Here is a 23163-nt window from a genome sequence, read left to right on the forward strand (position 1 = left end):
GGACAAAGTAAAAGCGGTAACAGACAGACGTACCGGACAGCGATCGGGGTCCAATTAGTAGGTATATTTCTTTCTTGCTCTCACTTATAGCTGCGTCTTTAACGGACTTATTACGTACCCACTCGATCGAACATGGAACAAGCCTCGGACCTCGGACTGGACAAAGTCGCGGTCCGGTACGTTTAGGTAGAAAAACTCCGCGAGCCCTTACAAAGCTCTGCTTTTTGCTAGTTTTATTCTGTTTTTAGTACCTGTTTGTTGTTATAGCGGCAACAGAAATACATCATCTGTGAAAATTTCAACTGTCTAGCTATCACGGTTCGTGAGATACAGCCTGGTGACAGACGGACGGACGGACGGACGGACAGCGGAGTCTTAGTAATAGGGTCCCGTTTTTACCCTTTGGGTACGGAACCCTAAAAATTATAAAAACACTATTTGAAATATTTGATATGATCGGAAAAATATTTGATTTAGGTATAATGTGTTTATATTGTAATTTTGTATGTGTTTTTATATTTTACTTTTATATCCATATTGTAAAAAACCTTACCTAAAGATGAAAGGTAAATGAAGATAAAAATAAACTGTAATACCGGAACTTACTCGTATATTAAGATCCATGCTGTAATGTAGGCAACTGCTTGACGCCATTTTTAGATACCACGGACACTTGGAACTTAGGTAACTGTACAATGAAACGTTGCTGGATTTCTTGTGTTGCCAGTTTTAGTACCTCGTAGGCTTCTGCTTCTGTTAGGTCTAGGGGAAAGATGGAATTTCTTGTACAGTCGCCAGATATATCGAAGCTGCCGAGATGCTCAAGAATATCTCAACACGCCACAGAAAACCGCCCGTCTGTGGAACACGCATATTAACGCCTGGCGTGTTCAGATATTTATGAGCACCTTGGCCGCTCCGATATATCTGATGACAACTTACGTGACTACGACTGCCCTAGGCCTAGCGGTAAGAGCGTGCGACTTGCAATCCGGAGGTCGCGGGTTCGAACCCCGGCTCGTACCAATGAGTTTTTCGGAACTTATGTACGAAATATCATTTGATATTTAAGTACCTACCACTCGCTTTTCGGTGAAGGAAAACATCGTGAGGAAACCGGACTAATCCCAATACGGGCCTAGTTTACCCTCTGGGTTGGAAGGTCAGATGGCAGTCGCTTTCGTAAAAACTAGTGCCTACGCCAACAACTGGGATTAGTTGCTAAGCGGACCCCAGGCTCCCATGAGCCGTGGCAAAATGTCGGGATAACGCGAGGAAGATGATATCATCATCATCAAAATGGCATAAAAATTTAACATACTTGGCTTGTGATACCCAGACAGGACGCCCAAGCTCAGCATGCCAGCTAGGCCTATCGACGCGAACGGCGTCTGTAGACTCACTCCCAGACCTTCGAGGAAATATAGTTGTCCACCCTCTTTTTCATCGTAGCCGGCTAGGAGGGCGCCGTTGTATGATCTCTAGGGATAGGAAAGATGATTAGCAAGGCAGATTGAGTTCAGATCGATAGAATTTGTGTTTAATTAGCAAGTTCATGACAGAAAAAATGCCGGCGTTTTGTGCAAGATAATATCCCAGAACAAATAGCATCAGGCGATACTCTTAATTGATAATTAAGAAGACGTATAAAAAGCTACAACTGATCGGGTCCTATGGACGACATGAAAAAAATGGGCATATATCTGACCCCAGGGTCAAATATATGGACACTGATAACTAATGTTCAGGGTCCATTTCTCGATTAGACTAATATTATTAGTCCAAGAACTGTCAAATCGTAATATGTGCTATTACGGCAACACACTGACGGCGTTATTCATAAACGGTCGCTAATTTAATCAGTTGATGATCGTCGTTTGTCTCTATCTGTCGGTATGCCATAGAGAGGGACAAACGACGATCTTTCATCATCATCATCTGATTAACTTAGCAGACGTTTATGAATAACGCCATAACAATATTAGACTGATGACTTAAGTAACTGTTGACAGAAGGTACTTACTGATCTACGCATAGCATCAGCTAAATTCCGCCTAGCAAAGTGGGCTACAGCGTCAATGTCCAACGAGTAATTGTTCCGAATTTGGTACAAATGTATGGTCCTCATGAGGTAGTTGACGAACTGCTGCGTTTCACCGTGCTCGCCGACCACGGCCATTATCATTTTGTCGTTGATTTTGAAGATCTTTTCATGAACTAGAACAAAAAAAGAGCATTGTTTACTCATTTTGTGGCTAAAGCATGAAGTAAGAAGTATGTTTCACAATATCCGTGTCTTACTAAATTCAAAACTCAAGGTCATAGAATATCTGTTTTATAAAGTACTTATTTATGCAATAAGTAGTTTATCCTTTACAATTGAAAAAATATTGCGAGAAGCGTTACCAAGTTGCGTTCAACAAACTTTAAAACTATTGGTAACTAGTCCATGTTCATGTTCATCCCTAGAACATATTTTTGGAAAAAAATCTACATAGTTAGGTACATGTCTACAGAGCGTAATCGTGGACGCAAATGAAAAACGCAATTGCGCTGCCGCTGTCATACTAAATTAGTACGGGAGCGCCTTATGTGTGGTAATTGCGAGTTGATAATCCCTAACCAGTCCTATATACTCCACAAGATCCAGCATATTGAATTGATCTCGGCATTATTCGCATACAACGACGGGAAGCTTGCAAATAATTTCATCTTGTAGCTTCTCATAATTTTGCACACGTCACCGCCACTCTATCATTAATTTAACTGATTGTACATCCCCCGTCTCTTGTATGAATAGGCTGGTTTATACACAGCACATATAAAGCTATACATATGTGTATGTTGTTTGTCCCCATAATACATCACTGACATACCTAATACACCTCCCGCGTATTTTGCATGCGTCCCTAGAACATTAAAGATGATTGATCGAATGAGAGCCTATATACAGTAAGGTACAATACCTTAACCTTGCAAAATCTTATAAATAACCCTTTAAAATTTAACTCTGTTAAATGATGCTAGCTTGATTTTAGCTTTAATGATGTTTTAGGACCAGTGATATTTATTAGCAATGTACGATTTGAAAAACGAAACCAGAACTGCTGACTTCACTGATAAATCTATTCGCCGCGATAATATTTCTCGGACGAGATGGACTACCTCTCTGTGTCTCAGCGTAGAATTTTACAAGTAATTGCACCTATATATACCTGCTCGGATTGTATGTATGGTGTTATCGTTCTTCCGCATCACATGCCTCTGCGTCTAATGCTGACGACGGGTTTGGTGAGTGTGGAGGCCGATGCGTAAGCGGCACGACCTCCCATATTTTTGGCAGAGAAAGCTCATGTCACCTGAGGTTCCAGTCCCGGTTTGCTTTCTGCGACACCTTCTGCTATCTAATAGAACGCATTTAATCAGGCTTGGTCGCATAGCCTCCCCTCCAGAACACGCTTCGTTCGTTCTTCTTAAACGCTTTATAATGCGGTGTCTGTGGTGAAACCCTATTGTGATGTTTAGCCGTATAGGAAAGGAGGTCGAATTAATATTGACGCTGGATGACGGTGTGTTTACTGTTTACGTTGATAGTCATGACCTTGCAGTTATGATTGATGGCGTGAGTTGACGGTAATCAATGTATGCGAGACTATGGAAATCACAGTTCGCTTGTGATGGAAATTTAAAAGAGTAAAAAAATAGAATTGGGTCATAAATATTAAATATGTACGATATTGTACTGTTTGTACGATATTGACATTATGGGAAATATTTTTACACAGTTTATTGTATATTTACCGTAGCTTTGCCCCTTCGTATGACTTTTACACATGTTTTAATTATTATAAGAGTTAGGAGCCTAAAACAAATTCCATGCAAGTTCCAAAAGCTCCTTAGTTCAAAAAACGAAAAAAATTAAACCCCTTCGTTTAATTTAGCTGTTGTTAGGACACATCAAAATGCGTAAAATATTTAGGAAAATGAGGAATTCATTTCTATGGAGAAACGATCACGTCTTCATCCCCTTTCGTCTTAACACGCTCGAAAAACCCCTCATTTTCGTTTGTTTTTATAAGTCAATTTCAACATATTTATGCCTTAGTTCAAATAAGAGAAAAGACAAGACAATAAAGTAGCATATTTCAATTGATTTAAGTCATTAAATTGGTACTTTTAATTGCAAATGTTCTAATTAATTGCAGAAAAAAATCCCCAGAGACAAGGATAATGCGAACAAATAGCGAGCAAATAAGATAAAACTAAAGATAGATCGTTCTCCATAAGCTAAGTAGGGAAAATCGTTAAAAATCCACTAGCGGCATCGTCGTCTTTTTCTGAGACAGTGGCAACCTTTAATGTAGCTTTGAGATTTTCCACGGCGTTTAAGCTGAGTACAGACAATACAGTCAGCAGCAGAAGTTGCTAAGCTGGCCAGGTGTTCAAAATCATCTGGACGCGACTTTATTAAGAGAATAGGAGCGTGTCAAGGTAATTTTGAACACCTCGCCCGCATTGCAACTTCTACTGCTGACTGTAACTGCAAGTAGGTACATCATAATATGATAACCTGATCATGACAGCGTTAATCCCCTTCAATAATTTCAATCGCGTAGTGCCAAAAAGTGTTTTACTTGTTTATTATATCGATAATATCATGCAACATATTATTATGCCTGCACTGCAGGCAGGGTTCCTCACAATGACAATTTCTTACGCCGTAATATTACCTAAAAATGTATAGAGAAAGTCATTGGCACGAACCACGTTTGCATTGTACCCACGATTTTAGGTTTGGAAACCCGAAATTTTGTACCGTTCAGCTAGGTAGGTAGTAGACCAGATTGTGTGTGCGTTGTCCAAATCTAGTACCGACGGAAACTTTACAAAAGCGCAAAATACCACACACCCACCCACACACACAGGAAAAATTAAGGTCAAAATCTCAAATCCTTCTTAATTTTTCCTCTTGGAAGCTTTTTTAAATAAAAAATCAGTGTACTCCTCCCCCAACTCTCTCGACACAGTTCAAGGGAAGATGGAATGGTTAATTTCTCATCCAGCTGTCTGGTGGCGATTAAACGCAGACACTGCTTTCTGACAATTCTACACAGTCGAGTGGATAATTTATTGGTTGGTTCTGTTATGCCAAATTGTTTTAAATCATCATCATATTCTTAGGGGCGCATGGAAGCCAGAGGCGTAGCCAAGATGGCAATCATTGATCGAAAATAATACTAACTTAATGTACGTTACACACGGGATTGTTATGCCATTTAGGGTCCTAGCTAAATTGGTTGTTCCATACTTACGCTATGGAATGTCCAATTTAGCAAGAACCCTAAAGCGTAACAATCACAGAGCGTGACTGTATGTATATGGAAATAGTCACGTGACTTTTCGTAACGGCTGTCATCGCGGTACCTACATTTTTTATTTTTGTTTGGCGTTTGTCGATGTGCGATTTGTCATCGAGGATCAAGACCTAATAGCTAAAAATATACCAGCTGACTAGGGTGAAACAGAGTCCCATAATTCTTTTTTAGGAAAAACTAGTAAGTATTTGAAAAACTTTACGTTGGGCATAGGCGAGAAAAATTCCATCCATGGCAGCAAAACACAATACCAGATATTACCTAATATGTATAGGAGTCGTGCCAAGAATCCATTCAGTTAATCCCGTCAGCAACATGTGTTACAAACCCGATCAGCACTATTATTGCTTTCTGATATTAACTTGTGGAGCCAAATATTTCTATTTAAAGTTATGCCCCCAACTTTGGTTTAAGAATTGGGAACTTCCGTAGTTTTTCTACATATCAGAACCACGAGCTTTTTCCATTGTCCGCGTTTTTATTTGGGTCGGGTTACGTTTTCAATACTAACACAACGACCAACTAAAATGTATGACGTTGTGGACACTTTTCTTTCGTAGGTATTAGGACCGAAAAATATCGTGATTCTGAGTGGACATTGAAATAATCTAAAAAAACTGAGTGGAATCTTAAAGCAGAGGACTCAAAGGAAGTTCCAATCAAGACGGACGCAGGCTAGTTTATTTAAAAAAATATTTGGAGTCTGTCTAAAGCTTAACTAAAGCTAAGTCTAACTAAAGTTAACTCAGCATTGACCGTGCACAGTGCATTAAAGTAACAAACTGTTGAAATGCCACTAAATGATCACAAACGATAGGTACATTTTCACAAGGAATTACACTTACAATTTGGCAGTGGGTGGGTACCTCATTCTGACCCTATAAATAGGGTAGTAGGGTAGGGTAGTAGGGGCCTGTAGTTTAACCTCTTCTTCCTGTATTATCTGTATTGTTTTCTGTAATGAGGTGTGCAATAAAGAGTATTTGTATTGTATTTTGTATATGCAGAGCTTTCTTGGTCCGATAATTTAGTCAAAATCAGGTACTTACCATCACTCATCACAATTATGCTGTTGATGACCATCTGGTCAGCGGCAATCATTGCAAAGTCATTGCACTTCAATCCGAGTATACACTGCAGTTCCATGATTAAAGCTTTAAAATATATAAATCCAAAATAATAAAATAATGTAAAGAAAATGATAACACAATCAAAACCATATCAAAACACAACGATAAACTGAAAATGTCACAATATTTTCTTCTTTCATTTGTTAAAGTTTTTAATATTATGTAAGAGTATTTAGGGAGGTTTAATATAATGCTCACTTCGTTTCCTTAGTTGCATTTTTAGAGTTCCGACTGTTCCGAGCGAGGCCAAAATTGCAGAAACGGAACCCTTATAGCTTATTCTATTTCGTCATAAATCTGTATGTCCGTATATACAACCATTTTACTCGCACACTAAAAATAAAAAATATAGTTTAATAACTACTTTCCACGGACATTGTTCGGTAGAGTCTGTGCGGAAAGAGAAGAGTCGTAGAATGTATTAGATGCCATACATTTCACGACTCTTTTCTTTCCGCACAGACTCTAAGAGCCATTATTAATGTAATAACTTTTCCTAAAATACTTCTCTTATAAAAGGACTACCTACGTAAGTGTCGCAATTATGTAACCTTCCATTATACGTGGTTCTACATCTACACGTAGGTACCTGGCCGGATTTCTCTCTCCAGCTTCTATTTAATGTATGCAGTATTCAACACAAATCATTATAACTTATAGAATTACTAGAAAAACAATAGTTGACAAGTTCACGCAAATGACTTTCTAACGGAGTCATCACATCATCACATCATGCAATAATCATCACTATTTGCTGACCATTTGTAAACCTTATTTCAAAGGCATAAGATCCACCAGTGTTCAGTTTGCATTGCTCTTAGTGCAAAAATCATTGCAATTTGCAGAGACATCAACATGTTTTGTAGAAGCAGATGTGATGTGTAATTAAAAAACACTTTAACATTAGTCGTACAGTCCGCATCAATTGTAGCGGATGAAACAACACACCAAAAGTGTCTGCCGCGACTGCGTAAAGCATACCTAAAACTAGTCTAGACTTAGATGTTAATCACGATTATTCGCCAGTGCATCATCACCGCAAGGTTCCCAACATTGTGCATTCTAGTGCGCTTGCGCGTGAGAATTAGGATCAACTGATAACCCTGTCTGTCACTGTGGTAAGTTGGTAACGTTACTTGGATTCTTTTACATGTAGGGATATTCTGATGGATTAGTGTTGGTAAAGAGTAAACATCGTTCCCGTCATCAATGTTGGAATACATTGAAGAGCAAGGTTGGCTAAATTTTCTACCGTAGGGAACCGTAGCTAACACGTCGTTTACTTTATTTGCAAGAAAACGATCGGTTTATAAATATTATTTGTGTAAGATTTTGTAAAAATCAACATGCGTGATTTTTTCTGGGACGTTCAGTTATTAAGGCAAAATTACATGGGTACTAAGGCGAATATTATAAGTAGAGTAATAGATGGGTCAAAATTATTTTCGTTGTCTTGTTTCTGACCACTCTGTCACGCTTATATTTATATTTTTTATCAAATAAATAAATGAAGTTGAGTGCTATTGCATGTCTTTCTAGCTGTATATTATAACTCCCTTGAGAAAAATTAAAAACTAAATTTCACCCCATAAAAAAAGCTCCACTCCGTCACATTTTTTGGGGACAAAAAGCAAGACAAAGAAAATAATTTTGACCCACTGTACGTATTAGTAGTAGTAGTAGTAGTAGTAAACTCTTTATTGTACAAAAAGACATATTAAAAATAACATATAATTAGTAAGAAGTGCAAAGGCGAACTTATCCCTTTGAGGGATCTCTTCCAGTTAAGCTATTAACCCTTATTTTACCCGTATTTTTGTTAGCTCTTATTTTTAATTAACTGCAGAGTATGCTAACAAGTATGTTAATGCAAGAGTGACGCAATACCTACTAGTAGATGATAAAAGTGCTATCATAATTATGCATCATATTGTTAACCTAAGAATTTTGACACAATATGTACCCAATGGTGTTAATCTGGTGTTAATATATTCAATTCAATATTTGGGTAATATGGCTCCATCGATACTGTCGATGATTTCGCCAACGTCAAAGTGTATCCCACGTGGGATCGAATTAATAAGTATTATTTGTATAAAAATTCAGCCAGTGTACGGTATAAAAGTATAAAATTATGGCCTCTAGGGCTCTAGCCAGCCACGGTTAGAGGTAGAAATACCAAATGCTCTAGAGCACGACGTTGTTCGGTAGTTGGGATATGCAGCTCTTGTAAAGCGATAGCTGGACTTTACAAGGACCCGCGTGGGCTACCCGGCGTTGACGCCAGAATGGTGGTTAAACGCGTTTCATGATTAATTTTTCATTATCTGCACACTTCCACATTAGTTTACTGCATAATACGCTATCAATATTACACTTTAAACAACATTAATAAGCAAAAACAAAGAAACGAATCACGAGGCGATGTTACCAAAATGGCGGTCGACGAATAACCCTGTTAATATATTATTTTTTGTTCACAGATAAGCGACAAGAGACCAAAGGCTGACAAAGTGACAGTTGAAGTGCAAAATGCCGGATACCCTGTTTTTATCCACGGGCGTAAGCTTGGGACTGCTGGCTGGAATCGTTTCTGGAGTATGCTACATCTTCACGAATGGACTCACATGGCCCAAGTAAGTCCTTACCATTCGTGAAATAATTAAACAATAATTAAACACGATTGGCCTATTTTAGCCAATGTAGAGTTACAGGTAGAGCAAGATAAGTAATATGAGTTTAGCCTTAACGTTTTAACACCAGGGCTATAACCGCGAAAATCAAAGTTCCCAAATTGCGGGCATTTTTTTTTGTCGCTCTTTTGACTCTCAATTACGCCTTCATTGGAGTAAAAGAGAAAGATTCCCGAAATTTGGGAATTTCGGTTTTCACGGTAGCCCCTCAGAGATCAAACTATTTAAATGCCGTCCTATGCTTAGAGCATTTCTATATCTGCTCTGTGGAAAGTTAAGAAAACTAACGCTTTCGATTTCACGCCATCTAATACAGCGCTTAGAAAACAGATGGCGTGAATATCGACTACAGAAACCTCTGTTTCCTTTATAGCCTTATACCGGTAGATGGTGTTACGATCCCCTTTTGTTTTAACGGACACGAAATTTTAGAGTTAAAGCTAGTAGAAAAATCTAGTGGCAATAACTACCACCGCAAAAATATCTAACACGATTTTATTTGTAGAGCCATAAGAGCGTGTCACATATTTTTGCGGCCTTCGAAGTGTAACATATTATTGCAGGTGATTGTACCTTCCTTTGCCTATTATATAAATACCCAATGTTTGTTAAGCTTAAGTGCACATTATAAAAGAACATACGATATAGGTTACATATACATAATATACATATTATTTGAAAATGTATGACGAAATAAAAATATGAAAAAGACTCATTGTGAAAATATTACAATGCATTATAATTTATCATTATACGTATATGTTTGAATGATAGTACAGAGAAGATTAAATGTATTTGGCAGCATTTGTACAGTCAGAAGCAGAAGTTGCTAAGCGGGTCAGGTATTCAAAATGTTCTTGACGCGACTTTATTGTTAAGAGAATAAGAGCGTGTCAAGGTAATTTTGAACTTCTCGCCCGCTTGGCAACTTCTGCTGCTGACTGTACATGTATTTCACATAGGCGAAATATTTCAGTTACCTTCTTTTTGCTGACAATGCATGAAATACTATAGAAAAGCAAATAGAGAAGGCACTTATACCTGTTCAATTATTCTACTAGTTAAAAAAAAAATTGTTTCTGCAATTAAGAGCGAATGAACAAATAATATATTACTCTACAGCTAATAGAGCAAAACTAACACCATACTGATTTTGATAGTTTACTATTGTACAATTAAATTAATGCATGTCACATTTATATTTTAAGTAATTTATTGAATGATATTGAATTGAATTGTATAAACAAGTCTTGTCTGAGCAACTATAATGAGCTAATTAATTAGTGGAAACTGTTTTGGCTTATGTAATATTTAATTGTAATGATCTACATATATGTGTTATTTTTCGCTGTTTGTTTCCCATTATCAATAAATAAAAAAATAAAAAAATAAACGCATCAGAATTAAAAATACATATATATTATCATAATTTTATAGCAGTATACTTATTTCCGCGACTGACTTATTCCACAGGAAATAATAAAAGAGCAAACACAAAAATGCAAATTCGTTCCTTGAAATTTTACAATTACCCACTAATTTATTCATACAAAATTGACCGTCAGATAATGGTCAGATACTATCCGACGTTTCGTCACATCCGCAGTCATACGATTACAACAAAAGAATTTAGTAATAGGACGTCAACCGTGACTACCACACCAAAACCATTTCGCCTATGGGGACCCGCTAACTTAATGATGACATATAGGTTAGTTTTAATCGAATAACGGAATTCATGAAAAATAACTTTCACAACCTAGTATCTCTCCAAAAACATGAACTTGGAATTAGAACCTTTGCACTGTGTAATTAAGTTGAAAGTCCAAACGCTCGCGAAGTGTTCATGCGAGTTTGATAGTTAATCGATAGGCCGTATCGGCCATATGTTTCGGTACATCGACCACCTGTGTCAAAAGGGGAGTTTTTGAATGTATCACAAACTTAACTAATACAATGGCGAAAACAGGAACTAAAAGCGTCACATATAAATTTACATTAAGCGCGCGATAGCAACGCCTTCAGTGACTGCAAAGTTAACTTGGCGCTCTAATAAACCGTCAGTCGGTTCGCGCCAATCGTAATTTCGAACGCATTTTAGGTAGCCGTTTATAAATTAGTTTTTTTTTTTATAGTTGGACCTTGGCAGTTGAGTTTCCGCGTGTGTTGTGTTTTGTGCCAATATTTTTGGATTTATATTAATTCGGATTGCCGATATACAGGTATGTCCTTATTTGGATTTTGTGTATATAACTGCTTTTTGACTGTAAATAGCGGTAAGTAAATATTTGACTCAAAATGCCTCCATAAAATATTAGTAATATGCTTATAAAACACAACTTTTTTCAAACAGTAAAGTTAGTTTGTCTACAACCATTTTTCTGTATCGTAAAATAAGAATAAGAAGTCGTTTTTAACGAATGAAAACGTAAACAAAAATCTCAACAATAGTAGTACCTACCTAATAAAATGTTTAAATTAAATGTAGTAAATTAAATGTAAAAACTTGGTACAGAAATGACAATTTTCAGTCGCAGGCTGCCTGAATTTCAACTGTTCGCAATAAAACTGCCCGAAAACCTAATCTAGAAGAGAAGCATCTGTGGCCTTATCCCTCGAGAACGCATTGAAGTGGCACTCGAAATTATGATTTGATATAAGATAAGATAAGATAAATGATAGTTTATTCTAGTAGGCATATTACTGATATTACAATGCGCTTATGAACGTCTAATAAACAATAAACCCCAGCTCGATTTGACCTCATTTTGACATCACAGACAGGTAGTTCATCTCAGTCGTAGTTAAATTCAAAACAACAAATAAATCAAAGAACTTAGTTAAGATAATCTCCAAATATAGAGATTGTAACTGAGTGTAACTGTACCTCTAACATTTATAAGAAATAAACAGTTTTTTTTTTAGAAATTTAATAACTGCATTTACCGAATTCAGTGAAAAATGTAGATTCATCATCATTGCTCGCAATAATGTGGACATGTCTCCAAATTTGATTAAATAATTAATCATTTAATTAATTTTTTACGTAAGATTTAATTTTGTTCCCTAGTCAATCAATAGCACTTAAATTTATGTTATTATTTTAAATAAATTTACATTATAAGAAACCTTTGTGTTATTTTTTGATTAGGAATCAAAATTAAACCTCAGGTAAGAAATTAATTAAATGATTAATTATTTAATCAATTTTGAGGTCATGTCCACATTATTGCGAGCAATGACGCAAATTTGTCCGATCTCTGAATATAACAGAACTGTGACAATGTTAGACAGCAGTTAGCACTGTTATATCCGATTTCACCAAACAAACGGAACGGTATAATCTAACCGAGTCATTTAATTGTCGAACCGAAGCGATGTCACGTCCAAATCGGATTGTACGATTGAATGTACGCAGTTATGAGCCACGCGAACCTAACCGCCGCCATACAATCGAAATACGCTCTCATTTTAAGAAATGAAATGCAAATAAATGAAATGAAATGGAAATCTTTGTTTTCAGGCAACTAATATAAATCGTCTGAAATAATAGACGCAAAGGCCTGTGATGATTAACCCATAGCTATACATACCTTAAAACTAGCATACTTATTATAAAAAAAACCGGCCAAGTGCGAGTCGAACTCGCGCACGGAAGGTTCCGCACCATCAACAAAAAAATAGAGCAAAAAAATCGTGTTTGTTGTATGGGAGCCCCCCTCAAATATTTATTTTATTTTATTTTTAGTATTTGTTGTTATAGCGGCAATAGAGATACATCATTTGTGAAAATTTCAACTGTCTAGCTATCGCGGTTCATGAGATACAGCCTGGTCACAGACGGACGGACGGACGGACGGACGGACAGCAAAGTCTTAGTAATAGGGTCCCGTTTTTTACCCTTTGGGTACGGAACCCTAATGTACCTTAAAACTAACAACACACAATTATGGCTGCGATGCAGTTTGCAACCCCGCAGTGTCAGGGAGCCGGCCGCGGAACCGCCGGAACTTGACACTCTTCGGCTAAAACTCAAAAAATCTGTAATTTTAAAACGTCATTCTGAAATTATATGAAATTTGGCATAAACATTCAAATAATATGTACCTAAAGTTTGGTACATTTATCGTTGCTAGGAATTATAATATAAAGAAAATAGAACGAGTAAACCACACTGGCTGTTCTCGTCATGTGACAGGGATAACAATGATAGTAGTTTATTATGTTGTTCCTGTCACTGTTCTTAATAGCTACTTAGTTACCATCCGAATTTTGTCTCGATCAGAATAGGCGTATTCTGGCTTGGTGTTTGGACAACGAACGTTGCAACGTTGACGTTACAAAACGCTGTTACGTATTTAAGACTGCTCTGTCTTCAGTGTTGCTAATAATGCTGGGTTGATTTGGTTTTGTGGTGGTTTTTAATCAAGGTGACATTTTAACAAGTTTCTTGATCGTTTTCCAGTATAATCGAGAGCGAAAACCAAAAGTATTCCACCAAAAGGTCTACTTTGGACGTGACTTGATCTGCTTTACCTGGGGACCGTTTCTCAAAAGCTTGTAATTTTTGTAATACAAACCGATCGCTTTATGACAGCTTTTGTTATAAAAGGACTTGCACTTGTAATACAAGTTACAAGCTTTTGATAAACGGGCCCCTGCAATTTGTTAAATTACCGTTGAATTTAAGGCTAAGTTATCAAACGTTATTATGCCAAACGGCGTCCTGCTAGGCGGGTCCGTTATTTTGCAATTCAGTGTACCCAGCCACGCAGCTGATCCGCGGCTATTAAACGAATTAAACAAAATTTCACGCCTAGAAATAAGAAGCCATTGTGTTGTGCCAACGAAAGTGAAGTTCAACACTGATTTAAACTTTCACGATTTTTACACATTATTAAATTATACAACAAACCCAAACAATAAACAAGACCAAGTGCGGGTAGTTCGAAAAACTCGCGCGGTTAGACGATGCTGATGTCAACTGAAGCCAGTCTTCTCCGAGACCACGGGGACAACGCCGTCCTCGAAACGTCGGAGGTAAATCTTAAAACTTAGATACGCGATTAAGTCCCGTTGTATAATTTAATAATGAAAGTGAAGTTTCTTCCGAATTCCGAATGCTAACTGTTAAACATTCTGACGGATAACTAATTAAAGTACTTAATTACACTAATAATGAGCGTTAAGTTTTTATCTGAGTAACAAAGGCAGGGTAACTAATGTTTTCAGTGTGAAAAATAACTTTCAATAATACTTTGATAAGCGCCACTTGCACCATGTGTTCTTACTGAAGTGCTGCCGGAAAGTTTCCAAAACAGCAACATTCTCTCATATATCTCATGGAAACTTCTGACAGTTTGTATAGGAATAGAAACTTTGCATTTTCATAATCAAAGTTTCCCGTATTTTTACTTTTTTATAAGCTTTTATTTAACTTGCAATGTACCTACCTATGTATGTACCTAGTTATGTTTGTACGGGTCAAATTAAATTTGACCCACTTCCCGACTTCCAATGAAGCTGAAAACTTGCATACATATGTAAGTCGGGTGACAAATGCACTATTATGGTACCATCGAGCTGATCAGATTGATGGAGACAGGAGGTGGCCATAGGAACTCTGTGATAAAACAAGGCAACCTAATTGTGTTTAGGGTTTTGAGAATTGTCTCGATGAGTATTAGTTGCCAGTGGAAAGAAAAGTACAGTCTCCGAAAAAAGCTTGTACCAAAAATGAAATTTATGCCAAAAACTTATTAGTACCATTTACTTAGTAAGTATTGCAGAGTGGTTGAGAGGTACATAGTGTTTTGTTCAATTTCAATTTCAATTTATTTATTTGCTTGAACATACACAGTTGTCATGGTTACATGTCATAGGGGTGTTATAGGTACTTATTGTAGCTATTGTGTACATGCATGTATGGTCTACCACAATATGGCATGCAAAATCTTAGATTAACTTAAATTAAAATAATAATCTAATTACAATTAAAATGTCAAGTTATCAAAATATTCCTTCAGATTATAATATGGTCTTATTAGTAGAAATGATTTTTTGGAAAAGTCAATAATATTATCACATTGTCTAATGTCCTCATTTAAAAAATTATAAATTTTAATTCCCATGTATTCCAGACTTCCAGACTTCCAGACTTGACGTAGCGCAAACTACCTATTTGCATATACTATTATTTTTTGACTAAATAATCATGAATGCCTCGATGTGACGTCGTGTCTATAGCGTCGACCGTGATTCGTTAGTCAAGGCACGTGACGTGCCCATATGCTCGTGCCATCCGGTGTGTCAGGAAGCAACGTGAGTCACTATTTATGGATACAAACTATCCTTTGCGAATATTTTAACGAAAGTTTCAATACGAGATTTTGCCCATTTTTTTGGTTAAAATTTGAGAATTGAATAGGTACTTAATACTAAAAGAGTCAACCGTCTGCTGTTCTCGAAATAGATGCTTTAATCGCTGTTTTTCCTAATAATGTAAACCTTCATAATAAAATGCAACTAATTTCAAATGCGAGTACCTAATCTCAAAAATTAAATAGGTACATCAGGATTACCTTCCAAAAAAGAGCGCCCTTCCAATTTATAAGCCGGCAATGCACTTGCAACCTCTTTGGTGTTGCAGGTGTCCATGGGCGAAGATAATCGCTTGCCATCACTCGTTTGCCTCGGATATCGTAAAGAAAAACACTTTGTCATCAGAATCAGATATGTTTAAAAAAAAAGCTCATAACGCCGCGCAGCTAAACAATAAAATTGAAACGTGATGGTGACCACCGCCATACTGAGCAACCGGAAGGTAAACAAACTCCCTTTGTGATAGCTATTCAGCTAACGTAGCTCGTAACAACTAGGTACAGTCACGTCACCACTGTCACCAGAAGTAACTAGCTAGGCAGAGTGTCCAAAATTATCTGCACTCGAGTTTACTGTTGAGATCAAGAGCGTGTCAAACTTAAATGAGAACTACAAGACGAAAAACGAGTAGCGTAGCGAATCGCCGTTACTAACGTAATACAGTCCTGATTTTCTCTGTGGATATTAACATTATTGAAAATTTTTGACACAATTTGTTGTAAAGGTATCAACCACAGCTATGCCCCTACACTAGATTTTATAGATTTTTTTATTATTTTAAGAGATTTGCATTGAAAAAATTTTATGAAATCTGTGTTCTCCTAATTTTTGTCATAATCAAAAAATCGAATATTTTCCATAATGTTTGTATAGAGAAACCAACTTTTAACATACCTAATATTTTTGTCTTTAAAATGTTTTGACTTCCTCGCAAGTGTGGCAAAAAACATGGTATTATTACACAAGCAAAATAAGTACCTTTGATTTATATCCCGTAAAAAAATTGGGCATATCGGATCACCTTTAAATCTTCTCGAGGCAGAGGTGTAGGGTTGGAGCCGGTGTAGCTTTATTTGACGTTCATAAGCGCATTGTAATATGCCTACTTGAATAAATAAACTATATTTTATCTTTATCTTATCTTATCTTTCCTTCGAACTAATTTTACAATGTAACATTTTACGACATATTCTAGGTAGGTATTACCTATTAACTTTTATACCGTTTGAATACCACGCCGTTTGCCCTTCACACACCCTTTCATTTCATTTCATTTCATATCCTCACACCCGCAAACCCACGGTTTTCGTGTTCAAACCATGTACAAACAATACTCATACAAATATGTATTATGTTCCTAATGACAGACAACAAAATGATTTTTTACCCAAATACCTAACTCCTGTCATCTCATATTGATTTATAGCCCCACAACCATGTTCATGATTAGCTAACAATGTGCTTAATTAGACCTGAGTGCTCTCCTCATCTAATTAAGTAATTAGTCCTCAATACATCAATCGCAGAACATAATTGGAATAATTATATCCATTTCAGATACGCTACAATAGCGCCTAATCGTATTTAATTGTAGGTATTAAACGATATGAGAACAATTTGCTATAAAGTTTTGTGCAGGCGCTTGTTTTAAAAATTACAATTATTGTAAACGTATTAGGACTACACGTAAATAAATTACGCTGTCATTTTCTAGAATAGCTGAGTTTTGTGACTAAAACTAGTTTATACAATACAAAAGTTTATTCATGAGTCGTGCTTACATCTAATTATTACTTACCTTTTTGTTTATTTACCTTACCTACCTAGGTACTTACTTATATATTTTTGATATGCAATCGCCAACTGTAAATCAGAACTCGTAAGTCATAAATTCATCATCATCATCTTCCTCGCGTTGTCCCGGCATTTTGCCACGGCTTATGGGAGCCTGGGGTCCGCTTGGCAACTAATCCCAGTAATTGGCGTAGGCACTAGTTTTTACGAAAGCGACTGCCATCTGACCTTCCAACTCAGAGGGTAAACTAGGCCCGTATTGGGATTAGTCCAGTTTCCTCACGATGTTTTCCTTTACCGAAAAGCGACTGGTAAATATCAAATGATATTTCGTACATAAGTTCCGAAAAACTCATTGGTACGAGCCGGGGTTCGAATCCGCGACCTCCGGATTGCAAGTCGCACGCTCTTACCGCTAGGCCACCAGCGCTCATAAATAATAATAATTCATAAATTCATAATCATTAAAGCATTTATTTTTGTTTATAAATTGAAATGCGTATAAGTATGTTAAATGTTAAATGCAATGCAATCGATTCAACATTACGTTCTTAGGTAGACAAACACGTGTGTTTAATTAAATGTGATCAATCAAGCAATAGTTCTATTAATTAACAGATTCATGCCAAATGTAGAGGGAGATATAGTAAATGTGGATATTAATAAATTAGTTATTTCTTATTCTTGGGCGGCGGCGGCGAGTTTCGTGTCCTCATGTTTTTCACCGACACCGAGTTCTAAATACAAATAAAAAGTTTATTTTTAACAAACAGAAACGTCTGCGAACGATGCCAAGCTTAGAATAAATTTAAAAGTGGAAAAAATACTCAGTCTCTGGATCGTTACTCCAGCCAACTGCCAACTGAGCCACCAAGACCTCATTCATACCCAGCGAATATTTTCGACTATAATTTGGTGGTTTTATCTACCTATCTAATGATTCTAATCTAATAGGTACTTTTAAACGAGCAGTTCTTGTTTATTTATTTATATGTAGGTATCTTTCGAGGATCTCGGATTTCGATGAAATTTACTATATGTGGGTTTTCGGGGGCGAAAAATCGATCTAGCTAGGTGTTATCTCTGGGAAAACGCGCATTTTTATATGTTTTCCGAGCAAAGCTGGGTCTCCCAGGTGCACAAAGACAGCCCTATGCCCAACAGTGGGCGACAAGTTAATATTGCAATTACCCTGGAAGTAGTACGAGAAGAGGGGTTGGCTGAAATGAAAGCCTTCACCCGCTGCTTCAGTTCCTCGTAGAACCGGTTCTCCTTGTTCAGTTGCGGCAGAATCGTCAGCAGGCGATCCGATTCCTGCGGTACAAAACAAAACACATATCAAAACAAAACAGGTAACTGAACGGACGGGCCCTACCCTTAGACCTTGGTCCGATTCCTGAGGTGCAGAACACATATCAAAACAGGTAACTGAACGGACGGGCCCTACCTTTAGACTTTTAGACATTGGTCCGATTCCTGTTGTACAAAGCACATATCAAGACAGGTATGGAATGAATTATAGCATTTAGTAACTGGAGACGCCTTGTCTGTCATCACTTCACCTTACGAAACAAAGTCCCCCGCCGCGTCTGTCTGTTTCTGTGCTTGTATGCTCGCGATAAACTCATAATCATAAACTACTGAACGGATTTTCATGCGTTTTTCACCTGTCAATAGAGTCATTCTTGAGGACGGTTTAGGTGTATGTTTTGCTAACCCGTGCGAAGCCGGGGCGGGTCGCTAGTTTTCTATACAAAACAGTCTCCCGATTTTTGCGGGGGAGGGGCACGTCAAATGTATGGCTATTTGTACGTAACGTACCTACAAATAGCCGTCAGTCCATACAAACGTATGCACAATTGTGCAAGGTTTTCGGCAGAGGAGTAAGCGACTCCGGTTATTAAATGCTCTAAGGTCCTACCGGAAAAGGGGTCTAAGGGAGACCCAAAGACCGCTGGATTGATGAAATACCGGGTAGAGACTAGAATCATAAAGCACAGAATATGATAAAAACCGGCCAAGTGCGAGTCGGACTCGCGCACGGAGGGTTCCGCACCATCAACAAAAATAGAGCAAAAAAATCGTGTTTGTTGTATGGGAGCCCCCCTTAAATATTTATTTTATTTTATTTTTAGTATTTGTTGTTATAGCGGCAACAGAGATACATCATTTGTGAAAATTTCAACTGTCTACCTATCGCGGTTCATGAGATATAGCCTGGTGACAGACGGACGGACGGACGGGCAGCGAAGTCGTAGTAATAGAGTCCCGTTTTTTACCCTTTGGGTACGGAACCCTAAAAATGGAAAAAGATAGAGGAGACCTTTACTCAAAGCTGAGGGCCATGTAAAGAAAAAAATCTTAAATGATTATGTAAAATTGTAATATAAATTTGAATGGAAATAAATGGCTATACCTGTATTTTCGTATGTAGAAAAAAACACTTCATAGCTAGTAGCTCTGTCGTAAGTATGGCTCAACACGGTATGTCAATGTCAAAGTGGTTAAATTGAACTAAGTAATGTTGCAATTGTCTTGCGTACGCGATTCCGATTAGCATGTTTTTGAATACGATAACGCTTATACCTTGTAGTCCTTGTACATAATAGATATTATACCTACTAGATATACTTTCGTTGACTTTTTCTAGCAAAAACGAGATATTTACAAAATGTGATATCGAAATAACGTTTGTAAAGTACTAGGTATATATAAAATCGTTGAAGGAGGGTATCCCAAATCCCAATATGGGACCGGCAAGAACTCGGCGGGACACATCTTTTCAAAATATTACATCTTAGGTATAATTCACATGTAGGTATTACGAGTAGGTAAATAAGAAAAAAATACAATTTAAACATAAAATTTATTCAAAGTTGTAGGACGTGGCAGACTTTACGTATTACGCATAGATATTTTGAACAATGTATTTACTAAGAAAGACATGTTTAGTAACCAATTAGCAACGTTGTCGTAAGGTACAATGCTTTATTTAATAGTTTCGTGTGGTTAACCGTCCTTGACTATAATAATATGTTATTATGATTCTAAACACGCAAAACTGTTACCATAACAACTTAAACAATACCTACTTGTTAGCTATAGTTAAAAGCATAGGTCTCCATGTTAAAAAGACCCACTAGGAATGAAACATACCGCCTTTAAGACAATGATGTAGTAAACCTTGTTCAAACCGGTCGGTCGCGTAGGCATAGGTCTCCATGTTAAACAGACCCAGTAGGAATGAAACATACCGCTTAAGACAATGATGTAGTAAACCTTCTTGTTCAAACCGGTCAGTCGCGTAGGCATAGGTCTCCATGTTAAACAGACCCAGTAGGAATGAAACATACCGCCTTTAAGACAATGATGTAGTAAACCTTCTTGTGTTCAACCGGTCGGTCGCGTAGGCATAGGTCTCCATTCCATGTTAAACAGACCCAGTAGAATTGAACATACCGCCTTTAATACAATGATGTAGTAAACCTTCTTGTTCAAACCGGTCGGTCGCGTAGGCATAGGTCTCCATGTTAAACAGACCCAGTAGAAATGAAACATACCGCCTTTAATAAGACAATGATGTAGTAAACCTTATTGTGTTCAAACCGGTCCAACGCGTAGGCATAGGTCTACAATATGTTAAACAGACTCAGTTGGAATGAAACGTACCGCCTTTAAGACAATGATGTAGTAAACCTTCTTGTGTTCAAACCGGCCGGTTGCGTAGGCATAGGTCTCCATGTTAAACAGACCCAGTAGGCGACCGCTCTCGTCGCAAAGGTCGAATGCGGTGAAGGAGCCCAGCTTGCATTGCTTGCGGATGTATTCTAGCATTATTCGCACCTGAAAATTATGAAAAAGGTCCTTATTTTGTCTACAATCAGCAGCACGTAATTAAGGTCAATGCGGAGAAGACACGGCACATAAAATTAAATTACTTAATACACTAGGTACGTTACGAAGTGACCCGCAATCTTCCGTTCCGTTTATCGTTCACACGAGACAACGAACGTAGGTAATATGTACTAGCAAGCGTGGTTCACTCCGCGATTTCGTCGCGTCGCTACAAGTACATGCGGCCCACACCAATTTTGGTGTCTAGCCATAGTGGTTGCCGCGCACCGCTACGGAACGGATGCCCGCTCGCGCTTGCGCCACCTAGCGGTTATATTTGTCGTAATGAATAGACGCGTTTTGTTAGAGAGTGAATCTTCTGTACCTAGTACTATTATATATTCTGTGGTACTAGACAGAAAGTGACTACTTACTGGACCATCCGGGTTAACGAGTAAAGTTTTTCCCTTTAACGTATCGGTCTCGTTAGATGGCCGACGACTCACCGTAGACAACTCCGGTGCGTCCTTATACACTACGTAACGAAGTGACCCGCAATCTTCCGAATATCGTTCACACGAGATAACGAACGCAGGTAATATGTACTAGCCAGAAAGTGACTACTTACTGGACAGTCTGGGTTGACGAGCAACGTCTTTTCCTGCGATGGGTCGGGCTCGTTGGAAGGCCGGCGAGGCACCGTAGACAACTCCGGAGCATCCTTATACACTACGTTTATGAACATGTTCACTTCTTTATTTAGTTGCACAGTTTCGTATATCCCTAATTAGAAAAATCAAGTGGCCAATGTTCAAGCCTCAGCGCTAATTGCACTATCCCACTAACCCGGGGTTAACCGGTTAAACCGTTAACCTAGTGTCAAATTGTACTGGTAACGATGGTAACTCCAGGTTTAACTGGTTAACCCCGGATTAGTGGGATGGTGCAAGTGGCGCTTAGCGGGGTTTGAAGGACCTGACTATTTTAGTTCGATATAAAAATGTGAAAAAATGGTCGAAACTCAGAAAACTAGTCAACAGATTTTTGTGAAATTCAAACAATCTATTTTAAGGCTTGAGAGATGTGAAAGGAAATAAACTAACTTTTACTGCCTTTATTTTAGGTTAACATTTAACAAAGTGGAAAGCTTGTCAATGTCTTTAGTTGACATTTGGTTTGTAAGGTTACATGATATGCTATTAAACCTTCGATAGAAAGGGCTTTTTTTTTCAGCGTTCATGTTTGTTTTACAATCCATAACTGTCCCGCGCATGAAATGAATCTAGTATTTTAACTGGACCAGGTATTAGGGGTGGGAGGAAATTCAGGAAATGACCAAACGGGATAGTCATGTATCTTTCAGTAGGAGTAGCAGTGAAAGCGCTATTATTGTTTGTCCTTGTCACAGTCTCACATTTTAATTTTTAATTCCCCACCATAAAGTGGTATCCAGACAAGACAATTTTTCGCCAATCTGATGAAATTCTCCGATCGAATCGGCAGGTGCGGACACATAAATGCCAATTTTCATAGAAATTATCTATGGAATGCAAATTTCCTGATCAAATCGACTGATTTGATCAGTCATGTCTGGATACCACTTAAATTAGTATGGATTATGGTGGGCCACAAATAAATTCGACCAATCATAGGGTAGCATTGCCTATGTTTTGTCCCTCACGGACGCTCGCGTATATACCAAATCTGTTAGGATCCTACCATCTATGGTCCTTCAGTACACCTGCATGAAATATGATCTTTTTCAAGCGAGTGTGATGAAACTGATGAAAAATACATACTTAATGCAAGGTAAAATATAAACCTGAACGGCAATTCATTTCCCGGAAATGATTTTATAAAGGAATAGAATGAAACCATAAGGAAACGTATTTTATTGTATTATAAACATTGACATATAAAGTAGTTATGATAGGGTGAGTGGTAATAACAAACATT

The 23163-nt window shown here is 37.6% G+C and overlaps 3 protein-coding genes across 4 annotated transcripts in view; 1 reads left to right on the plus strand and 2 right to left on the minus strand.

Annotated features, from left to right (window-relative positions):
• Window positions 1-23163, plus strand: part of LOC134647393 (proline-rich protein PRCC) — a 432482-nt gene that overhangs the window by 74643 nt on the left and 334676 nt on the right. The gene's annotated exons all lie outside the window — the stretch shown is intronic.
• Window positions 614-6521, minus strand: LOC134647553 (proteasome subunit beta type-2-like). Its single transcript, XM_063501907.1, has 4 exons — window positions 6425-6521; window positions 2024-2217; window positions 1322-1481; window positions 614-762 (listed from the first exon to the last, which is right to left on the minus strand). The coding sequence occupies exons 1-4, from the start codon at window positions 6519-6521 to the stop codon at window positions 614-616; spliced, it is 600 nt and encodes a 199-aa protein (XP_063357977.1).
• LOC134647554 (uncharacterized) lies at window positions 18045-21963 on the minus strand. The gene is made up of 4 exons (XM_063501908.1): window positions 21836-21963; window positions 21043-21216; window positions 18565-18687; window positions 18045-18110 (listed from the first exon to the last, which is right to left on the minus strand). The coding sequence occupies exons 1-4, from the start codon at window positions 21950-21952 to the stop codon at window positions 18045-18047; spliced, it is 480 nt and encodes a 159-aa protein (XP_063357978.1). The 5' UTR covers window positions 21953-21963.

The sequence above is a fragment of the Cydia amplana genome, chromosome 4 (genome assembly GCF_948474715.1).
Source record: "Cydia amplana chromosome 4, ilCydAmpl1.1, whole genome shotgun sequence".
NCBI classification, from domain to species: Eukaryota; Metazoa; Arthropoda; class Insecta; order Lepidoptera; family Tortricidae; genus Cydia; species Cydia amplana.